Below are 16,806 nucleotides of genomic sequence, written 5' to 3'. Positions count from 1 at the left end.
TTTTGATATGCCTCAAAGTCATTCTTTGAGAACTTATTTACTGAATACTTCCTATGTGTCAGGCTTTCTAGGACTGGATAGCACTAGGTAGTGTACCATTTACTGAACAGACCGGTCTTGTTCTTTGACTTTTCCCAAACAACGTTTAAATCAGAAATACGTTCCTTAAAGAGTCAGCATCTTAGGCCTGCTTCTGGATATTTCCACATTCAAACAGCACTCTTGAAGTAAAGAAGAAAGCTATTAGACAAAGGTATCAGTTAACGTAAGATATCTGGGCTAATCTGTGCTTAGCTGTTTTTAAGTAGGGAATGGTTGCTTTTAATTGGCACACTAAAAGATGGAATATTTTCAAAGTTCTGATTTTTAATTATCGCCTTGGGTAAACTACAGGTATCTTTTTTGAAACCCATGTAACTTGAAGGCTTTCCATCTCAGATTTTTCTGGTGCAGGTATTTCTCGTACTTCCAGCCCCGTACCATCCGAGTTCCTAGCTCTTCTGAAATGCAAACAGTGGAGTTAGGAAAGCCACTGCTATCTTATTTCTTTAGGTCTGAATCTTATAAACTCACTGAGTCACTCGATCCAATGACTCTAAAGAGACGTCTAATACACGTAGCCACATGCGTGCTAGGATCACATCACATTCTGTGGGTGAAGGTCAGGAGAATGACGGCATCTAATGCTTTCCCAAGATGGGGTTTGCTTAGAACAAAATGCTTCTTTGAAAGCCCAAACCTAATGGCACACTCTTTCAAAGCCCAAGTACAGCGTTTTTAACTATATGCCAATCATATGCTAATTATGCTTTCCATATTACATAATTTAGTAGAGTAATTGAGAGGCCTGGTCCATATCACTTAAAATAAGGGAAAATGTCCCTTCTATCTGTACAAGTAATTAGAGACATCACCAGAGGATCAGCATAGCTTGCTTCGCCAAAACCAATCAAAATAAACTCCTCCAAATCAAAAAGGCAAACAAGATGAACCTGCTATAATTATTATAGGTAGAAATTTGAAGACCTTTAGCCTTTATCTGTCTTCTCAGTGATGATAATACTCAGCAATGTGGTGGTCATTAATGTCTTCTGCCATCAATAAACACCTCTTACTTTTGGTGCTTATATACTTCTTTTTTTTTTTTTTTTTTTTTTTTTTTTGCGGTACGCAGGCCTCTCACTGCTGTGGCCCCTCCCGCTGCGGAGCACAGGCTCCAGACGCGCAGGCTCAGCGGCCATGGCTCACGGGCCCAGCCGCTCCGCGGCATGTGGGATCTTCCCGGACCGGGGCACGAACCCGCGTCCCCTGCATCGGCAGGCGGACTCTCAACCACTGGGCCACCAGGGAAACCCCTAGGTATATTTTTAAAAGTAAAAATATAGTTAGAAAATATTTGGAGCAACTAGTCTCAAAAAGCAGAGTTAATAATCTTATTATGATATTTACTACAGAAATGCTGAAACCCAAAAGGCTACAATGGTGGTAGCTTTCTTCTCTAACTTGAGCATATACTTCTAAAGAAATATTGATATAACAAAGTAAATTACATTGAAAACATTTAATAGTCATTATCTGGAAAACCATTTATTGAGTTTACTGAATTTTTCTTCTTATTCTTTGCCTAGCAACTTTCTATATATTTATGATCCATAAAAGCTAACACAATAAGAGGAAGGGAGAGGTAAAATTGCAGACACTGAATCTTGAATTCAAATATTAACTTCTTTAAATGCTCACTGGGTTAAAGATTAGCACCTCTCTCCTCACCTCCCAACTGAACCTCAGTGTTGGAACAAGACATGATTTAAGTGGAAACTCTGTTGAAACTTTGCCAGGTATCTAGAAGTATAGTTTTGAGTTTCTATCCTAGTTAAATCAATCTTTATTTATTTATTTTTTTTTGGCGGTACGCGGGCCTCTCACTGTCGTGGCCTCTCCCGTTGTGGAGCACAGGCTCCAGACGCACAGGCTCAGCGGCCATGGCTCACGGGCCCAGCCGCTCTGCGGCATGTGGGATCTTCCCGGACCGGGGCACGAACCCATGTCCCCTGCATCGGCAGGCGGACTCTCAACCACTGCGCCACCAGGGAAGCCCAAATCAATCATTTATTGATTAAGATACCTGCTGTGTTTAAGCTCAATGAAAGGTGTGACACATCAGGTAAACTGTTTATTAAATAGCAAAGGGATGCATATAAATTGCTTTTTTACTGAAAAGCTTAGCTCAAAACTACACTGCACAAGGTGTAAACTCAAGGCAGAGACTACATCCTTATAACCTTGAATTCTTAGGTCCTGAGTACCTAACACATAGCAGACATTTAATATTTTTTTGATTGCTGTAATAGGGAGACATAAGATCTAAGAATAAAAATTCTAAAGTAGTTAGGATAAATTCCCATGGAAGCTATTCAGAAAGCTTGATTAAATAAAGGCCTTTATTTTGACAGTTAAAGGAATTGACTTTGATTTCTACAATTTTTCATTTTGGCTGGTGCCTGCCATGGGGTGGAAATTAAGTCTTTAAATGTAATAAATGCACGAATAAAGTAACATTACAAACGAGACAAACCTTGACATAGAAGGTTATTTTAAATTGAAGTGTAGTTGATTTACAATGTTGTGTTAATTACTGCTGTGCAGTGAAGTGATTGTTATACATGTAGATACATGTTGTTTTTCATTCTTTCCCACTATGGTTTATCGCAGGATACCGAGTACAGTTCTCTGTGCTGTGCAGTAGGACCTTGTTGTCTATCCATTCTATATATACAAGCTTACATCTGCTAACCCCAAACTCCTAATCCATCCCTCCCCCAACCTCCTCGCCCTTGGCAACCACCAGTCTCTTCTCTATGTCCATGAGTCTGCTTCCGTTTTGTAGATAGGTTCATTTGTATCATATTTTAGCTTCCACATATAAGTGATATTATATGGTATTTGTCTTTCTTTTTCTGACTTACTTCACTTAGTATGATCTCTAATTGCATCCATGTTGCTGCAAATGTCATTATTCCATTCTTTTTTATGGCTGAGTAATATTCCATTGTATATATGTAGCACATCGTTTTTTATTTTTTAATTCATTTTTGGCTGCGTTGGATCTTTCGTTGCTGCATGTGGGCTTTCTCTAGTTGCTGCGAGCGTAGGCTACTCTTTGTTGTGGTGTGCAGGCTTCTCATTGCAGTGACTTCTTTTGTTGCAGAGCACGGGCTCTAGGCACGCGGGCTTCAGCAGTTGTGGTACGTGGGCTCAGTAGTTGTGGCTCGTGGGCTCTGGAGCGCGGGCTTAGTAGTTGTAGCACACTGGCTTAGTTGCTCTGCTGCATGTGGGATCTTCCTGGACCGCAGATCGAACCTGTGTCCCCTGCATTGGCAGGCGGATTCTCAACCACTGCGCCACCAGGGAAGTCCCTGTACCACATCTTCTTTATCTATTCATCTGTTGATGGACATCTAGGTTGTTTCCATGTCTTGGCTCTTGTAAATGGTGCTGCTGTGAACACAGGGGTACATTTATCTTTTTGAATTATAGTTTTGTCTGGCTACGTGCTCAGGAGTGGGATTGCTGGATCATATGGTAGTTCTGTTTTTAGTTTTCTGAGGAACCGCCATACTGTTTTCCATAGTGGCTGTACCAACTTACATTCCCACCAACGGTGTAGAAGGGCTCCCTTTTTCCACATCCTCTCCAGCATTTATCTGTACAGTTTTTAATGATGGCCATTCTGACCGGTGTGAGGTGGTACCTCATTGTAGTTCTGATTTGCATTTCTCTAATAATTAGCAATGTTGAGCATCTTTTCATGTGCTTATTGGCCATTTGTATTTCTTCTTTGGAGAAGTGTCTATTTAGGTCTTCTGCCCATTTTTCGATTGTGTTGTTTATTTTTGTCGTTGTTGAGTTGTATGAGCTGTTTGTGTATTTTGGAAATTAAGCCCTTGTTGGTCACATGTTTTGCAAATATTTTCTTCCATTCTGTAGGTTGTCCTTTCATTTTTGTTTGTTTGTTTTCGCTGTGCAAAAGTCTGTAAGTTTGATTAGGCCTCATTTGTTTATTTTCATTGGTATTTCTATTGCCTTGGGAGACTGACCTAAGAAAACATTGGTACGAGTTATGTCAGAGAATGTTTTGCCTATGATCTCTCATAGAAGCTTTTTAATACGGCAATGATTGCAATAATTACTCTGTAAATGGAAGTTATCTGACAAAACCCCAGAAGGGAAAGCTGCACTGAAGTTCAACACAATCACTTTTATCATAAATATACACTGCAGGAAGTGAAACAGGTCAGCGTGTCTTCAGGAGCGGAGATGCTTGTGATCTATGTACGTTTTCCCCTTCTTGGCGAACCTCTGCTTTAAACTGTTGATTTGCATTTATATTCAACAGCTCCTTTATTTGTAATTCTTTTAGGTAAGTCAGTATTTTCATAAGAATAAATCAAGTTACGTTTACTAGAGGGTCTTCATGCTTAGAAGGCTGAAGACCTCAGTGTCTCGTGTACAAGGCAAGTGAAAAGGTGAACGTGAATTTCCATTAGTTAACCCATCTTAACTTTTGAATATATGGTTTTATTCATTTGAAAATTTGAGACTGAAGAGCTCTGAAAACTGAAGTTAAAAAAAAAGAGATGGCTATATATTTTATAGCTTGGCTTCTATTAAACACATATATCTTTTATTTTATTAAAAAACAACCCCTCAGAGCCCTTAAAATTATTTACCCCTTTTCAAACTTGTACAATATATGTGTACTTTGAAGATGTAAAGACAGAGTAAGTACAAGAGCAAAAATCCTCAATTTAAGGAGGAGCAAACAGAGGTCCGTGAACTTAAATACCAAGGCAGGAATACTTAGCTGATCAGGTTCAGAGCCCAGATTAGACCCTGGTCTGTCTGATTTACAAGCTGGCACCTCAAGTTCAAGGTAAAGAAAGGCTTCACTGTTCTGAACTAAGGTCCCAAATATGCCAAAATTATATGGCCGCTAGAGAGCTAATTAAGAAAAACTATGTCTAAATTATTTCCATGTTTCAGAGTTCTCCTCCTCTTTGGATTCAGAAGTCAGTTGAAAGCTGTGACCCCAGACATTTTTGTTTTCCCTTGAGAGGAAATGCACAGTTGGAAGTTCACAAAAACACCTTTCCAAGAGGCAGCAATAAGGTTTTCATCTTTTTAAAAAGCTCTCTTGTCCCAACGATTTGATGGCACTTCATGCCCTCAAGTAAGCATGTTGGTGATAACTCCCTCTTAGCTTGTCTCACAAGTCAGGCTATCAGTGACTTGAAATCAGGGGCCCCGGTTTTATTTTGAGCCCACGGCAGAGCCTGGTACAGGGTGGCGGAGTGTGGCATGGATTTCCATCCAAAAGCAGGACAAAGCCAAGCCATCTTCCTCTGCCAGACCGTGCTGTGGCTGTGTGGGTAATTTTCTTCCTTAGAAAGCTTTGATGTGAACGACATGATTCCTTGGTGCGTGCACTGGGACATTAAAGAATTAAACGTACTCTTAGAGACAGAAGGCACAGTTCTGGACAGAAGAGAATGGAACGTGACAGTGACATGTCCTCATTGTTCAGAAAAGAGAGAAGGTCAACAAAGAGTAGACTCGGAACCCTCGGCCCACCCGGCATTCTTTCCCGGGAACGTTCTCTGTGCGTCCCGTTTCATTTAAGTTTTTTAAAAGCAGTTTTCTCGAAACACACCGGGTCTCTTTCGCGGTGAGGGGAGGAAAGGGCGGGAGGAGATGGAAGAGGGGAGGTCTGAGCAGAGGATTCTTCCACAGCAGCGTCCACTCGGGGCCTCGGGAGGCCAGGGTCACGGGGCCCTCCTTGCACCAGTGATCTGCAACGTCCCGCCTGCGGTTTACAACCGCTCTTTAAAAATACTTTCCCTTTGGGATGGCGGCTCCCGGCTGCTTCCTGCCCCCTCCCCGCCCCCTCCCACGGCCTCGGGCAAGGAAGGGCCTGGGCTTCGCCCACATGGCTAGAGTAAACAGCGCGCTCGGAGGATTAAAATCGACTCAAGGCCAAGTCGACCTTTTCCCTTTGCCGCCTTCAAACGACCCTTGACTGCAGCCCCTGCTCTGCCTTCAAACGGAAAACCCTCAGACACACACGCAAACAAAAAACCTCAAGTCTTCCCTTCGGTTGCTACCCGCAATGACGATTCCCGTTCGGGTCCCGCCTCCCCGGGGGCTTGGGAATTTGGGATTGGCCGATAGGTTGGCCGACGGGGCGCCGATTGGGCGCCGCGGCGTGAGTGACAGCGGGGCGGCCGCCGCTCCCGCCCTCCCCCGGCCACCCCAGCCCTCCCGGGGGTGCGAGTGTGTGCGGTGTTATGCCGGACAGGAGGGAGGCGACCGCGGCCGAGGCGGCTCCGCTTATTGTCCCTCTCGGCGAGTGGATGTGAAGAAGTCGGGCTGCGGCGCGGCCGATACAAGCGGCTTAGGCGCCGGCGGCGGCGACCCCGCTTCCGCTCCCTGAGGGCGGCCTCCGCGGAGCCTGAGGAAGGACAGGGAGCCGCTGCGTCCCCGCCGCGTCCGGACGCCCGCGCTTGGGGCCTCGGCCGGCCCGGCGGGGAGGAAGCAGCGCCGCCGCCCACCGCCGGCCTCCGCGCTTCCTGCTCCGGCGCCGCCTCCTCAGCGGCCGCGCAGGCCCCGGCGCCGCGGCCGCGCGCCTCGAGTTTGAGGGCGGCGGGCGGCGAGGCCTCCTCGGCGGGCTCGGCCGGGCGTCCGCCCCGGGGTCGGCGATGGGGCACGGGGGGTGGCGCCGCTAGAAGAGCGGCGGGCGCGCGGTCGGTGCGGAGCGGCGGGGCCGGGCGGCCCGCGGGAGGCGGAGCGGCGGCCTCGGGCCGGGAGCAGAGGAGCGCGCCATGGCCAAGGCGGGCGGCGGCGGCAGCGGCGCGGGAGCTGGCGGCCTCGGGGCGCTGACCTGGGTGGTGAGTGGGGGCGGCGGGGCGGGGGTCTGGGCCGGGGCATTGTTCCCGGGCGGCCGTGGAGGGCTCCGCCCGGTGGATCCTGCTCGGGGGGGGGGGGAGGACGGAGGAAAATCCGGGCCCCCAGAGGCGCGCCCCGTCGGGGCGCCTGCCGGCGGAACCCCGCGCCCGCCCCTTTTCTTTCTTCTCCGCCTCGGCGGGGGCTTGGGCTGCGGGCACGCAGCGTGCACTTGAAACTTTGGGGGGCAGACCGTGAGCAGGACTGGGGGCCCCTATGCTTCATTTTCTTTGCTGTTGTGCAAGCTTTGCAGGGCGGTGGGGCAGGAGATGGTGGAGATGGTAGGGGTGCGTGTGTGACCGTGTGGGTTAGCGGTTGCTCCAAATGTGTCTTAAGAGAAGCCGGGAGAGAGGTGCGGGCCCGTGTGCGTGTGCTGTAAGTGCCACCATGTGTGACGCTCTCGCGTCTTAGGGAAGAATGGATTTGGTGAGGGATGCGGCTGCAGCCGTGTGCACTTCAGTGCCGAGGGTCTCGTTCTGTTGGAAGCGCGCTCGGGATGGCTCTTTCACAGCAGTGAAACCCTGTAGCTCGTACGTCTGTCACAGGGGGATTATTAAAAGCGCTTACCTGTGTCAGCTTCCCAGGCGAAACGGGCGGGGGTCTGCGTGGACAGTGTCGCCGAGGTGACCCAAGTGATTTGTCCTGGAGTCAGAGCATTTCGGCGCTCGGTTCCTGCTGCTGGCAAGTAGTAGAGGAGGGAAGACCTAGAGAGATCTGATTCCCACGGCGGATCGATAATTCACCCGCATTTCACTGGCTCAGCAGAGAGTTCAGACCAGGGTCACTTCCTACACACACACACACACACACACGCACGCGCTCAGTAGAGAGTTCAGACCAGGGTCACTTCCTACACACACACACAGCAGGGTCACTTCACACACGCACACACACAGCAGGGTCACTTCACACACACACATACACAGCAGGGTCATTTCACACACACACACAGCAGGGTCACTTCTCACACACACACACACACACACACACACACACACACACGGCTCAGCCAACTGACTAGGCATCCAGGAGAAAAATAAAAAGCCTTACATTTTCCCAGGGGACTTTGGATGCACCCTCCCTTTTCCAAAACACCCAAGGAGACTTTCCTATGGGCATTTTTATTAAGTTCTTCATTTTCTCTTTGTTTGGGTGAGGTTTAGGCGAGTTGTACCGCTAACAGGAAAATATTTTGACCATTTATGTTTGCATGCCAAGATGATTTGTAGACTAACTTGCCAGACTGTCATTGTTGGATCTGTCCGAATTTTGTATATTACTTCAATAATGTAGTAAGTATGAACAGACTAGAGCCAGGAGAGAGAAAACGTCAGATAATAAGTTAGCCGTTCACGTGAACATGGTGGGGGGGCGGCGGGGAGGAGGGGGAGGTTTGCATAAATGCAAAAGAAGGCCTTTACCCTCGTTACTAAAATCAAACAACTTCGGAAAATGGAGTTAGCCAGATGGTTCTCATTCACTGTTTGGAAGTGTTGAGGCCTCATCAGTGTTTCCTCTGAGGACCTCTGATTCTCTGTAATGGTAAACATTTTGCTCCAAGATTTAATTGGTTAGTTTTAACATTTAAAAGCAATATTTTTGTTTACTGTTCCTTAACTTTGTAGATAATGAAATGACCACTTTTTCTTTCAATCTCAATAGGAAATTTTCCTTTCATTTACAGAAGAAATTTCGTGAAACTTAGAGGGTGTCATTCAATATCAGAAAAATTCATTTGAAACTAAAATTGACTTACTGATTCAGTATTTTCTCACTGTAAACCTATATGGGAAATATAGTAAAATAAATAAAAATCACTTAATCTTTTATTTATAAATTATATCCTCTTGAATTAGAAGTTTATTAAAAAGATAATCACTCCCTAAGTCTACTTTAAGATTTGCTGCTTGCTTTAAATTTGTCAGGTTATATGAGCATCTTTATGTCCATAATATACACCATTGACCATAGACCATAGTTTAATTTTATGCGGGGGGGCAATATAGGGAGGTGGTTATGAGCATGGACTTCGGTTGGTATCATTGATGTAGATTCTTATCCTGCCTGACACGTAATCACTGGGACTTTGCACAAAGGGACCTAATCTTTCTAAGCCTGTTTCTTCATCTGTAAGATGAGGTTGCATTGATAATTAAATGAGTAATATACATTGCTGGGCTTAATAAATGTTTGTCTTTATCGGTGAAATTCAAGAAATACACACTGAGAAGAAAGTTGCTTTTACATAAAATATCTTTGAGCCAGAGTGAAAGCAGATTATTCCTTTGCAAGAGTTCAGGAGTTTGTTGCGGAGGTCATCTATTTCTGAAGAGGGTTAATTTTGCCTGCTTTTTTGAAGCATGTCATATTGCTACTTGTTTGTGGGTAACAGGAAGAAATAAAAATTGAATCAGTCCCTGCTATCGTTCTTCTTTTTAGGGGGTGGGGGTGGGTAACACCATGTGTTGCTGGTAGTAACTTGTGTTGCCATATGTGCTACAGGGTAGTGTTAACATTGTCACTGCACAGAAGTTTACATTTCTGAAACCACAAAGCAAAGTGGTTTAAGATTATTAACTTCTCTTTAATAATAGTGCATTGGGTTTGTGTTTGATTCGCAGTATCTTAAAAAGATACTTTAAAAAACTAAAAAGTGAGGGCTTCCCTGGTGGCGCAGTGGTTGGGGGTCCGCCTGCCGATGCAGGGGGCACGGGTTCGTGCCCCGGTCCGGGAAGATCCCACATGCCCGTGAGCCATGGCCGCTGGGCCTGCGCGTCCGGAGCCTGTGCTCCGCAACGGGAGAGGCCACAGCAGTGAAAGGCCCGCGTACCGCAAAAAAAAAAAAAAAAAAAAAAAAAGTGAAAAATATAAGTACTATAGTAAAACTATTTTGAGTTAAAATTGACAACAGCTATGAAAGCTTCTCTGAAGCAAGCAGAATTTCTTGAACTTTTAGTTTGTAAAGCTTTTCTTAAAAAATGTTTATTTATATATATTTATTATTTATTTATTTTGGCCGAGCCGGGTCTTCGTTGCAGCGCGTGGGATCTAGTTCCCTGACCAGTGATCTTTCCCAGCACCCCCCGCCGCACTGGGAACGCGGAGTCTTACCCACTGGACCACCGGGGAAGTCCCTGGTTTGTAAAACTTTGATTTGTAGACCCTAATAATCTGTTTCATTCAGTCAGTGTTTTATCATGTTTAAGTGGCTGCAAAAAACAAATTTTGTTTTATTAGAATACAGTTAATCACTATGTGAATATTGATCTTTTCCCAGTACTACTCTAATTTAGTAGATTAAGAAAAGAAAAAAACCCCACTGTAATGGAAAATATTAAGCCTATAAAATTATGGTGGCCAGAATGGTATAAAGACACTCTCTCTATCATCAAGCTTCAGCAGTTACAGCTCAAGGTCACCCACCTTTCCCCTCTCGTTATCTTGAAGCAAAGCAAATTCACTTTATCTGTAGATATTTCAGTATTCACCTCTAAACTGTAAGTTTCTTAAATATAAAACTATTAACATTGGAGTTTTTTAAAAGTAAAATTCAATGAAGTATAAAGCATACTTTGTTTTGACTGTGAATATTTCTAATTTAGGAAACGTGACTATATTTAAATATTATTTAAAGATTTGTATTAAAAACTTTGTTATAGTGGCTTATTATTGCAAGTCTAAACTCCTCAACCAGACTTTCAAGCCACTTCTTTTATAAACTATGTGCCAATTGAAATTTATTCCATATCATCCTAATAGATTTACCTCTTCACTTGTCCCCTGGGCATCATGTTTGTTTTTGTCACTTTGCATGCTTATCTTTCAACAGAAATGCCGCTCTCTTTACCAGTCTAATCTTAATTACCCTTCAAGGCTAGCTCAGGGTCTCACCAAACGTTTATCTTCCAGTTTATACTCATCTTTTTCTGTCACCCTTATGGATCATAAAACATAAATATCTTTCCTTTTAATTAACTTTCATGTGTGATACTTTTGTTTTAACAATTAGATTATCAACTCCTGGAGTCAGACCATGTATCCTTTATAGTTTTTAGCAAAGAGCTGGATACATAATCCAACCTCAGTTATTGTTAACCAGTTAGATAATTGACATACTAACTTCCTCAAAAGTCTTCTGTCATTCTTAGGACAAGTGGTTACATAACAATGTTCTTTAGATACATTCTCAAGTAACTAATTCCAGTTACAATGAGAACAATTTTTAGAAACTGTGCTAACTTTTCTGAATAGAAGTGGGTGTGTCCATCAGTAGTTTCAGATATGTTTAATACTTGGGTGATAGCAACAGTTGCATTTTACTAAGTACGTTAAAAAAAAAATAAGCCTCTTTTGTATTTTTAAAAATCTTAATACAAATAGGACTCAGTTTTAAAGAAGAGGTGAGATCGGTATAATTATTCCCATTTGCAGAGAAGGAAACGGGCTTACAGATTAGGTAACAAACTGTTAATCATGTGACTAAGGCAAAGGTGGGATTTAAACCAGGCCTATGTTCCTAACCATCATTTACACATTCCCCTGGCTTAAAGACAGTAACAACCAAAACAATTTGTCTTTTATTCCGTGATATCTTTCCACTAACCTTTCTTTTACTTTCACACAAAAAGCTACGGAGTACACGCCCCTTTCAGGGTGTATGTATTTTGAATAATGTTGTAAGTGTGATGCCTTTTAAGAGCATGGGCTATGAAATTACATCACCTGGTTTCGTAACTCAGCTTCTTCAATGCTAGCTTTGTTAGCTTACATTCTTCAGACCTCAGTTTCCTTGCTGTAAAAATGGAGTCATTAGTAATGGTGTCTACTTCATGGAGTTTTTATGAGAAATGAGAGTACTCATATAATTCTCACAGTGCTTTGCCCATGGTAAGCTCTTAGATGAGTGTACACACACACACACACTTGTCTTCCCCCCAAAAATCGAGGGATCGGTATTTTCACTTATTTTTTTAATTTTATTTATTTATGGCTGTGTTGGGTGTTCGTTTCTGTGCGAGGGCTTTCTCTAGTTGCGGCGAGCGGGGGCCGCTCTTCATCGCGGTGCGTGGGCGTCTCACTGTAGCGGCCTCTCCCGTTGCGGAGCGCAGGGTCAGTAGTTGTGGCTCACAGGCCCAGTTGCTCCGCGGCATGTGGGATCCTCCCAGACCAGGGCTCAAACTCGATTGGCAGGCAGACTCTCAACCACTGCGCCACCAGGGAAGCCCCGCTCACTTCTTTTGTCTGAGAAGATTTTCTTATATTGCAAAATGATCACCACAATAAGCCTAGTTAACATTCATCACCATACGTAGTTACATATTTTTTTTCCTTGTGACAAAAACCAACTCTTAACAACTTTCAGGTAGACAACACGGTATTATTAACTATAGTCACCTTACTGTACATTACATCCCCAGGAAATTATTTTATAACTGGAAGTTTGTACCTTTGACCACCTTCACCTATCTCCCCGCTCCCCCCAACTTTGGCAACCACTGATTTGTTCTCTGTATCTATGAGTTCGGTTTTTTTGTTTTGTTTTGTTTTAGATTCCACATACAAGTAAGATCATACAGTATTTTTGTCTTTCTCTCTCTGACTTATTTCACTAAAATTACGCCCTTTAGATCTACCCATGTTGTCCCAAATGTCAAGATTTCATTCTTTTTCATGGGTGAATAATATTCAGTTGTATACAAACACCACATTTTCTTTATCCGTTCATCCATTGATGGACATTTATGTTGCTTCCTTGTCTCAGCTGTTGTAAACAGTGCTGCAGTGAACATGGGGATACATATATCTTTTCAAATTAGTGTTTTCATTTTCTTCGTATAAATACCCAGGAGTGGAGTTGCTGTATCATATGATAATTCTATTTTAAATTTTTTGTGAGACTTTCATACTGTTTTAAATAGTGACTGCACCAATTTATTTATTTATTTTAAGGAAAAAACTTTTAACCAGCTTTATTGAGATACAATTTACATACCATAAAATTCTCCCGTTTATAACATACATACAAGTCAGTAGTTTTTTTTTTAATTTTTAAATTAAATTTTATTTTATTTTTTATACAGCAGGTTCTTATTAGTCATCAGTTTTATACACAACAGTGTATATATGTCAATCCCAATTGCCCAGTTCATCACACCCCCCCCCGACCCCCCCCCCGCGGCTTTCCCCCTTTCGTGTCCATACGTTTGTTCTCTACATCTGGACTGCACCAATTTACAGTCCCACCAACATGTACAAGGGTTCCTTTTCTCCACATTCTGCCAATACTTGTTATTTTGATAATAACCATTCTAATAGGTGTGAGGTGATATCTTATTTTGGTTTTGATTTGCATTTCCCTGAGATTAGTGATGGTGAGCACCTTTTCATATACCTGTTGGCCATCTGTATGTCTTCTTTGGAAAAATGTCAGTTTAGATCCTCTGCCCATTTTTTTTTTAATGAACTGGTGTTTTTGGGTTTTTTTTTTCTTTTGTGTGTGTGTTTTGTTGTTGTTTTTTTTTTTTGCTATTGACTTGTATGAGTTCTTTATATATTTTGGATATTACCCCTTATTAGGTATATGATTTACAAGTATTTTCTCCCATTTGCTAGGTTGGCTTTTAATTTTGTTGACGGTTTCCTTTGCTGTGCAGAGCTTTTTAGTTTGTTGTAGTCCCACTTGTTTATTTTTGCTTTTGGGATCAAGTTAAAAAAAAAAATCATCGCAAAGACTGATGTCAAGGCATGTACTGCTTATGTTTTCTTCTAGGAGTTTTACGGTTTCAGGTCTTACATTCAAGTCTTTAATCATTTTGAGTTAATTTTTGTGTATGGTGTAAGATAGGGGTCCAGTTTCATTCTGTTGCATGTGGCTGTCTAGTTTTCTCAACACCACTTATTGAAGAGATTGTCATTTTCCCCTTGTATATTCTTGATTCCTTTGTCATAAAGTAATTGACCATATACGCATGGGTTTATTTCTGTGCTCTCTGTTCTGTTCCATTGATCCATGTGTCTCCTTTAAATGACTTTCACCGTTTTGATTACTATATTACTTTGTAATATAGTTTGTTTGTTTTGGCCATGCCATGCGGCATGTGGGATCTTAGTTCCCCTGCATTGGGAGAATGGAGTCTTAACCACTGGACCGCCAGGGAAGTCCCTGTAATATAGTTTAAAATTATGCCTCCAGCTTTGTTCATCTTTCTCAAGACTGCTTTGGCAATTCAGGGTCTTTTTTGGTTCCATATAAATTTTAAGATTGTTCTATTTCTGTGAAAAATGTTGTTGGAATTTTGATAGGGATTGCATTGAATCTGCAGATTGCTTTGGGAAGTACGGACATTTTAGCAATATTCTTTTAATTCATGCACATAGAATTTTTTTCTATTTATTTTTGTCTTCAGTTTCTTTAATCAATGTCTTATGGTTTTCAGTATACAGTTCTTTTACCTCCTTGGTTAAATTTATTCCTAGGTGGGGACTTCCCTGGTGGTCCAGTGGTTAAGACTCCATGTTCCTACTGCAGGGGGCATGGGTTCCATCCCTGGTCTGGGAACTGCCATGCTGCACCGTGTGGCCAAAAAAAAAAAAAACATATTCCTAGGTATTTTAATTTTTATTGTTTTTGTTTTAATTGTAAGTAGGATTTTCTTAGTTTCTCTTTCTGATAGTTCATTGTTAGTTTACAGAAACACAACAGATTTTTGTATATTGATTTTGTATCCTGCAACTTTACTAAATTTGTTTATTCTAATAGTTTTACGGTGGAGTCTTTAGGGTTTTCTCTACATAATATCATTTCCTCTGCAATTAGTGACAATTTTACTTCTTTCTGATTTGGCTGCTTTTTAGAGAAAGTATATTTTTTATTTTCACTATGGACATTTAAGCATTTCTTATGATATTAAGTATCCCTCATCTTCTACCTCTCTCCTTGTCCCTTGGTTTGGGAGGGCATTTCTGGAAGTACATTAATGCTGGGTAGATAACATGGCCCTCTCTGTGGTTATATGGGTGAAAGGTGGCTGAAATGAATATCAAAGCATGGCAGCCTTGAGGGAGAAAAGAGGAGGAGATATTATAAAAGGGTAATGTGGAGTCTGAGACAGTCTTTATAGAAGATAGGAAAAGAGGCTTGTTGCTAAGCTTTTGCTGGTCCCACTTTTGTTGGCTTAGTGATGGTGAGATTTCTGTGCCTGTTGTGTGGATGAGTGGCTCAGTTCCTTTTTTGCACCAACTGGCAAACCATCTCCTTTCCCCTCTTTGGCAGCAATTCATTCTTCCACAGAAAAACAAACTATGGGCGATTGTCTCAAATTGCTGTATATCAGGTGACCACTCTGAACGGAAGAATCTTTCTTTTTACAGAATGATCTTGGTACATACTCTTAGTGAAATTAGGAGTTTGTTTTATTGGAATGTTTTTTTTTCCTTTTCTGGTAGTTGAAGTATTCTTGATAAAGTTTGAGTCTTTGATAAATATTAAATCTATATTCTTTTATTAGAAGTTAGCAATATTGCAAAGTGCTATAAAATAGATTAATATTTTTAAATTTAACGTATCATTTTGACATTTTTGTTATAATTTAAGAATTCTCAATAAAGCATTTTTTAACATGGCAGCCAGCTTTTGAACTTTAGAAAAAGTCAGTTATGGCATCATCATATGTATAAATCACAAATGATAGAATTAAAATTTTTTTAGATACCTGGAGGATATTTATCTTAATATGGGTTTATTTTGCATTTTCATTGCCTTTAGTTTTATGTGGGGATGAAAATGTGCCCTGAGTGCTTAGATTCCAGTATAATTGGGTGCTGGCGTTATTTATTACTATCAATAGTTTGGTGCTTTGTCCGCACAAAGACAATAAAATAAATTACAAATAAACTTAACTCATAAGATTTCAATTCTATCAGACCTTAATGAAAATTTATTCTGAATGCTCTTTGTAGTTGATTATTTTCAATGGCATACTGTTAATTTTTATTCAATGTGGAATACTTAGTGCAATTACTATAGTACAAGATACCGTATTACTATGAAGATACAAAATAAAAGGTTAAATCTTTTTTTTTATCAGAAGACCCCTTTTTTTTTTTTATCAGAAGACCCCTTCCTTTTCATCGTTGAAAATGAGCATAATTCTGTTAGCCTATAAGTATCAAATGTATATCACTCTCCTTTTCATCTGTGGGCTTGAGAGTGCTTTTATAAATGTGTAGATATGAGTTTGCTGGACTGTTTTTATAGAAACTAATTTCTTGATTTCTTTTCTGAATATTATCAGCAACACCGATTGAACTGAATTTCTACTCAGAGTGACTTTCTTTTCAAGAGCTAGAGATAGTGGTAATAATAGCTGCGGTGAAGGTGATCAGTGAATTTTTCTCATTTAGTTTCTCTGTTCTCAGGCCAAGGATGTTTGTATTCACACCTGTTTGTTCTAGGGATGGGGCCATCCCACTGAAGCGGGGGGAGTTGCCCTCCCTCCCTTACCTTCAGCTTTTGAGTTTTAGTGGCCTGGACAATATTCAGGGGGACACTTTCTGCTAATAAGCAGGAGCTGCAAGAGACCATTAATCCAGGCTTCTGTCAGAAAAGCTGACAGACCTCTCAGGGGAGAGAGACCCTTCTGTGTTTGCTGCCCTGAGTCAGTGCGCGGTGCAGGCTGCCCCTAGTTGAGAGTAGGAACGTGCACTCCCTGCCTTCTACGCTGCCAGGACTGCCGGCTTGTTTTGGTTTCACTGAACCTTTTTGCCTAGATTCTAGTGAGAAAGTTGGGACTGCATAAGTAATAAGGC

At 42.0% G+C, this 16,806-nt stretch overlaps 1 protein-coding gene across 4 annotated transcripts in view; it reads left to right on the top strand.

Moving 5' to 3' along the window:
- The first annotated feature begins 6,751 nt into the window (after positions 1-6,751).
- The window catches only part of TOP2B (DNA topoisomerase II beta), a 66,689-nt gene continuing 56,634 nt past the window's right edge, over positions 6,752-16,806 (top strand). For all 4 annotated transcript variants that reach the window (XM_022554697.2, XM_022554698.2, XM_089911231.1 and 1 more), the window contains exon 1: positions 6,752-6,944. In XM_022554697.2, the coding sequence (XP_022410405.1) occupies positions 6,879-6,944 (66 nt within the window). In that variant the 5' untranslated portion in view covers positions 6,752-6,878. The remainder of the gene's footprint in view (positions 6,945-16,806) is intronic.

Source organism: Delphinapterus leucas, chromosome 4, assembly GCF_059928025.1.
Source record: "Delphinapterus leucas isolate spDelLeu-1000000601 "Yukka" chromosome 4, BTC_Dleu_Yukka2, whole genome shotgun sequence".
In the NCBI taxonomy this organism is placed as follows: Eukaryota; Metazoa; Chordata; class Mammalia; order Artiodactyla; family Monodontidae; genus Delphinapterus; species Delphinapterus leucas.
This window is presented reverse-complemented; position numbering and strand designations above follow the sequence as displayed.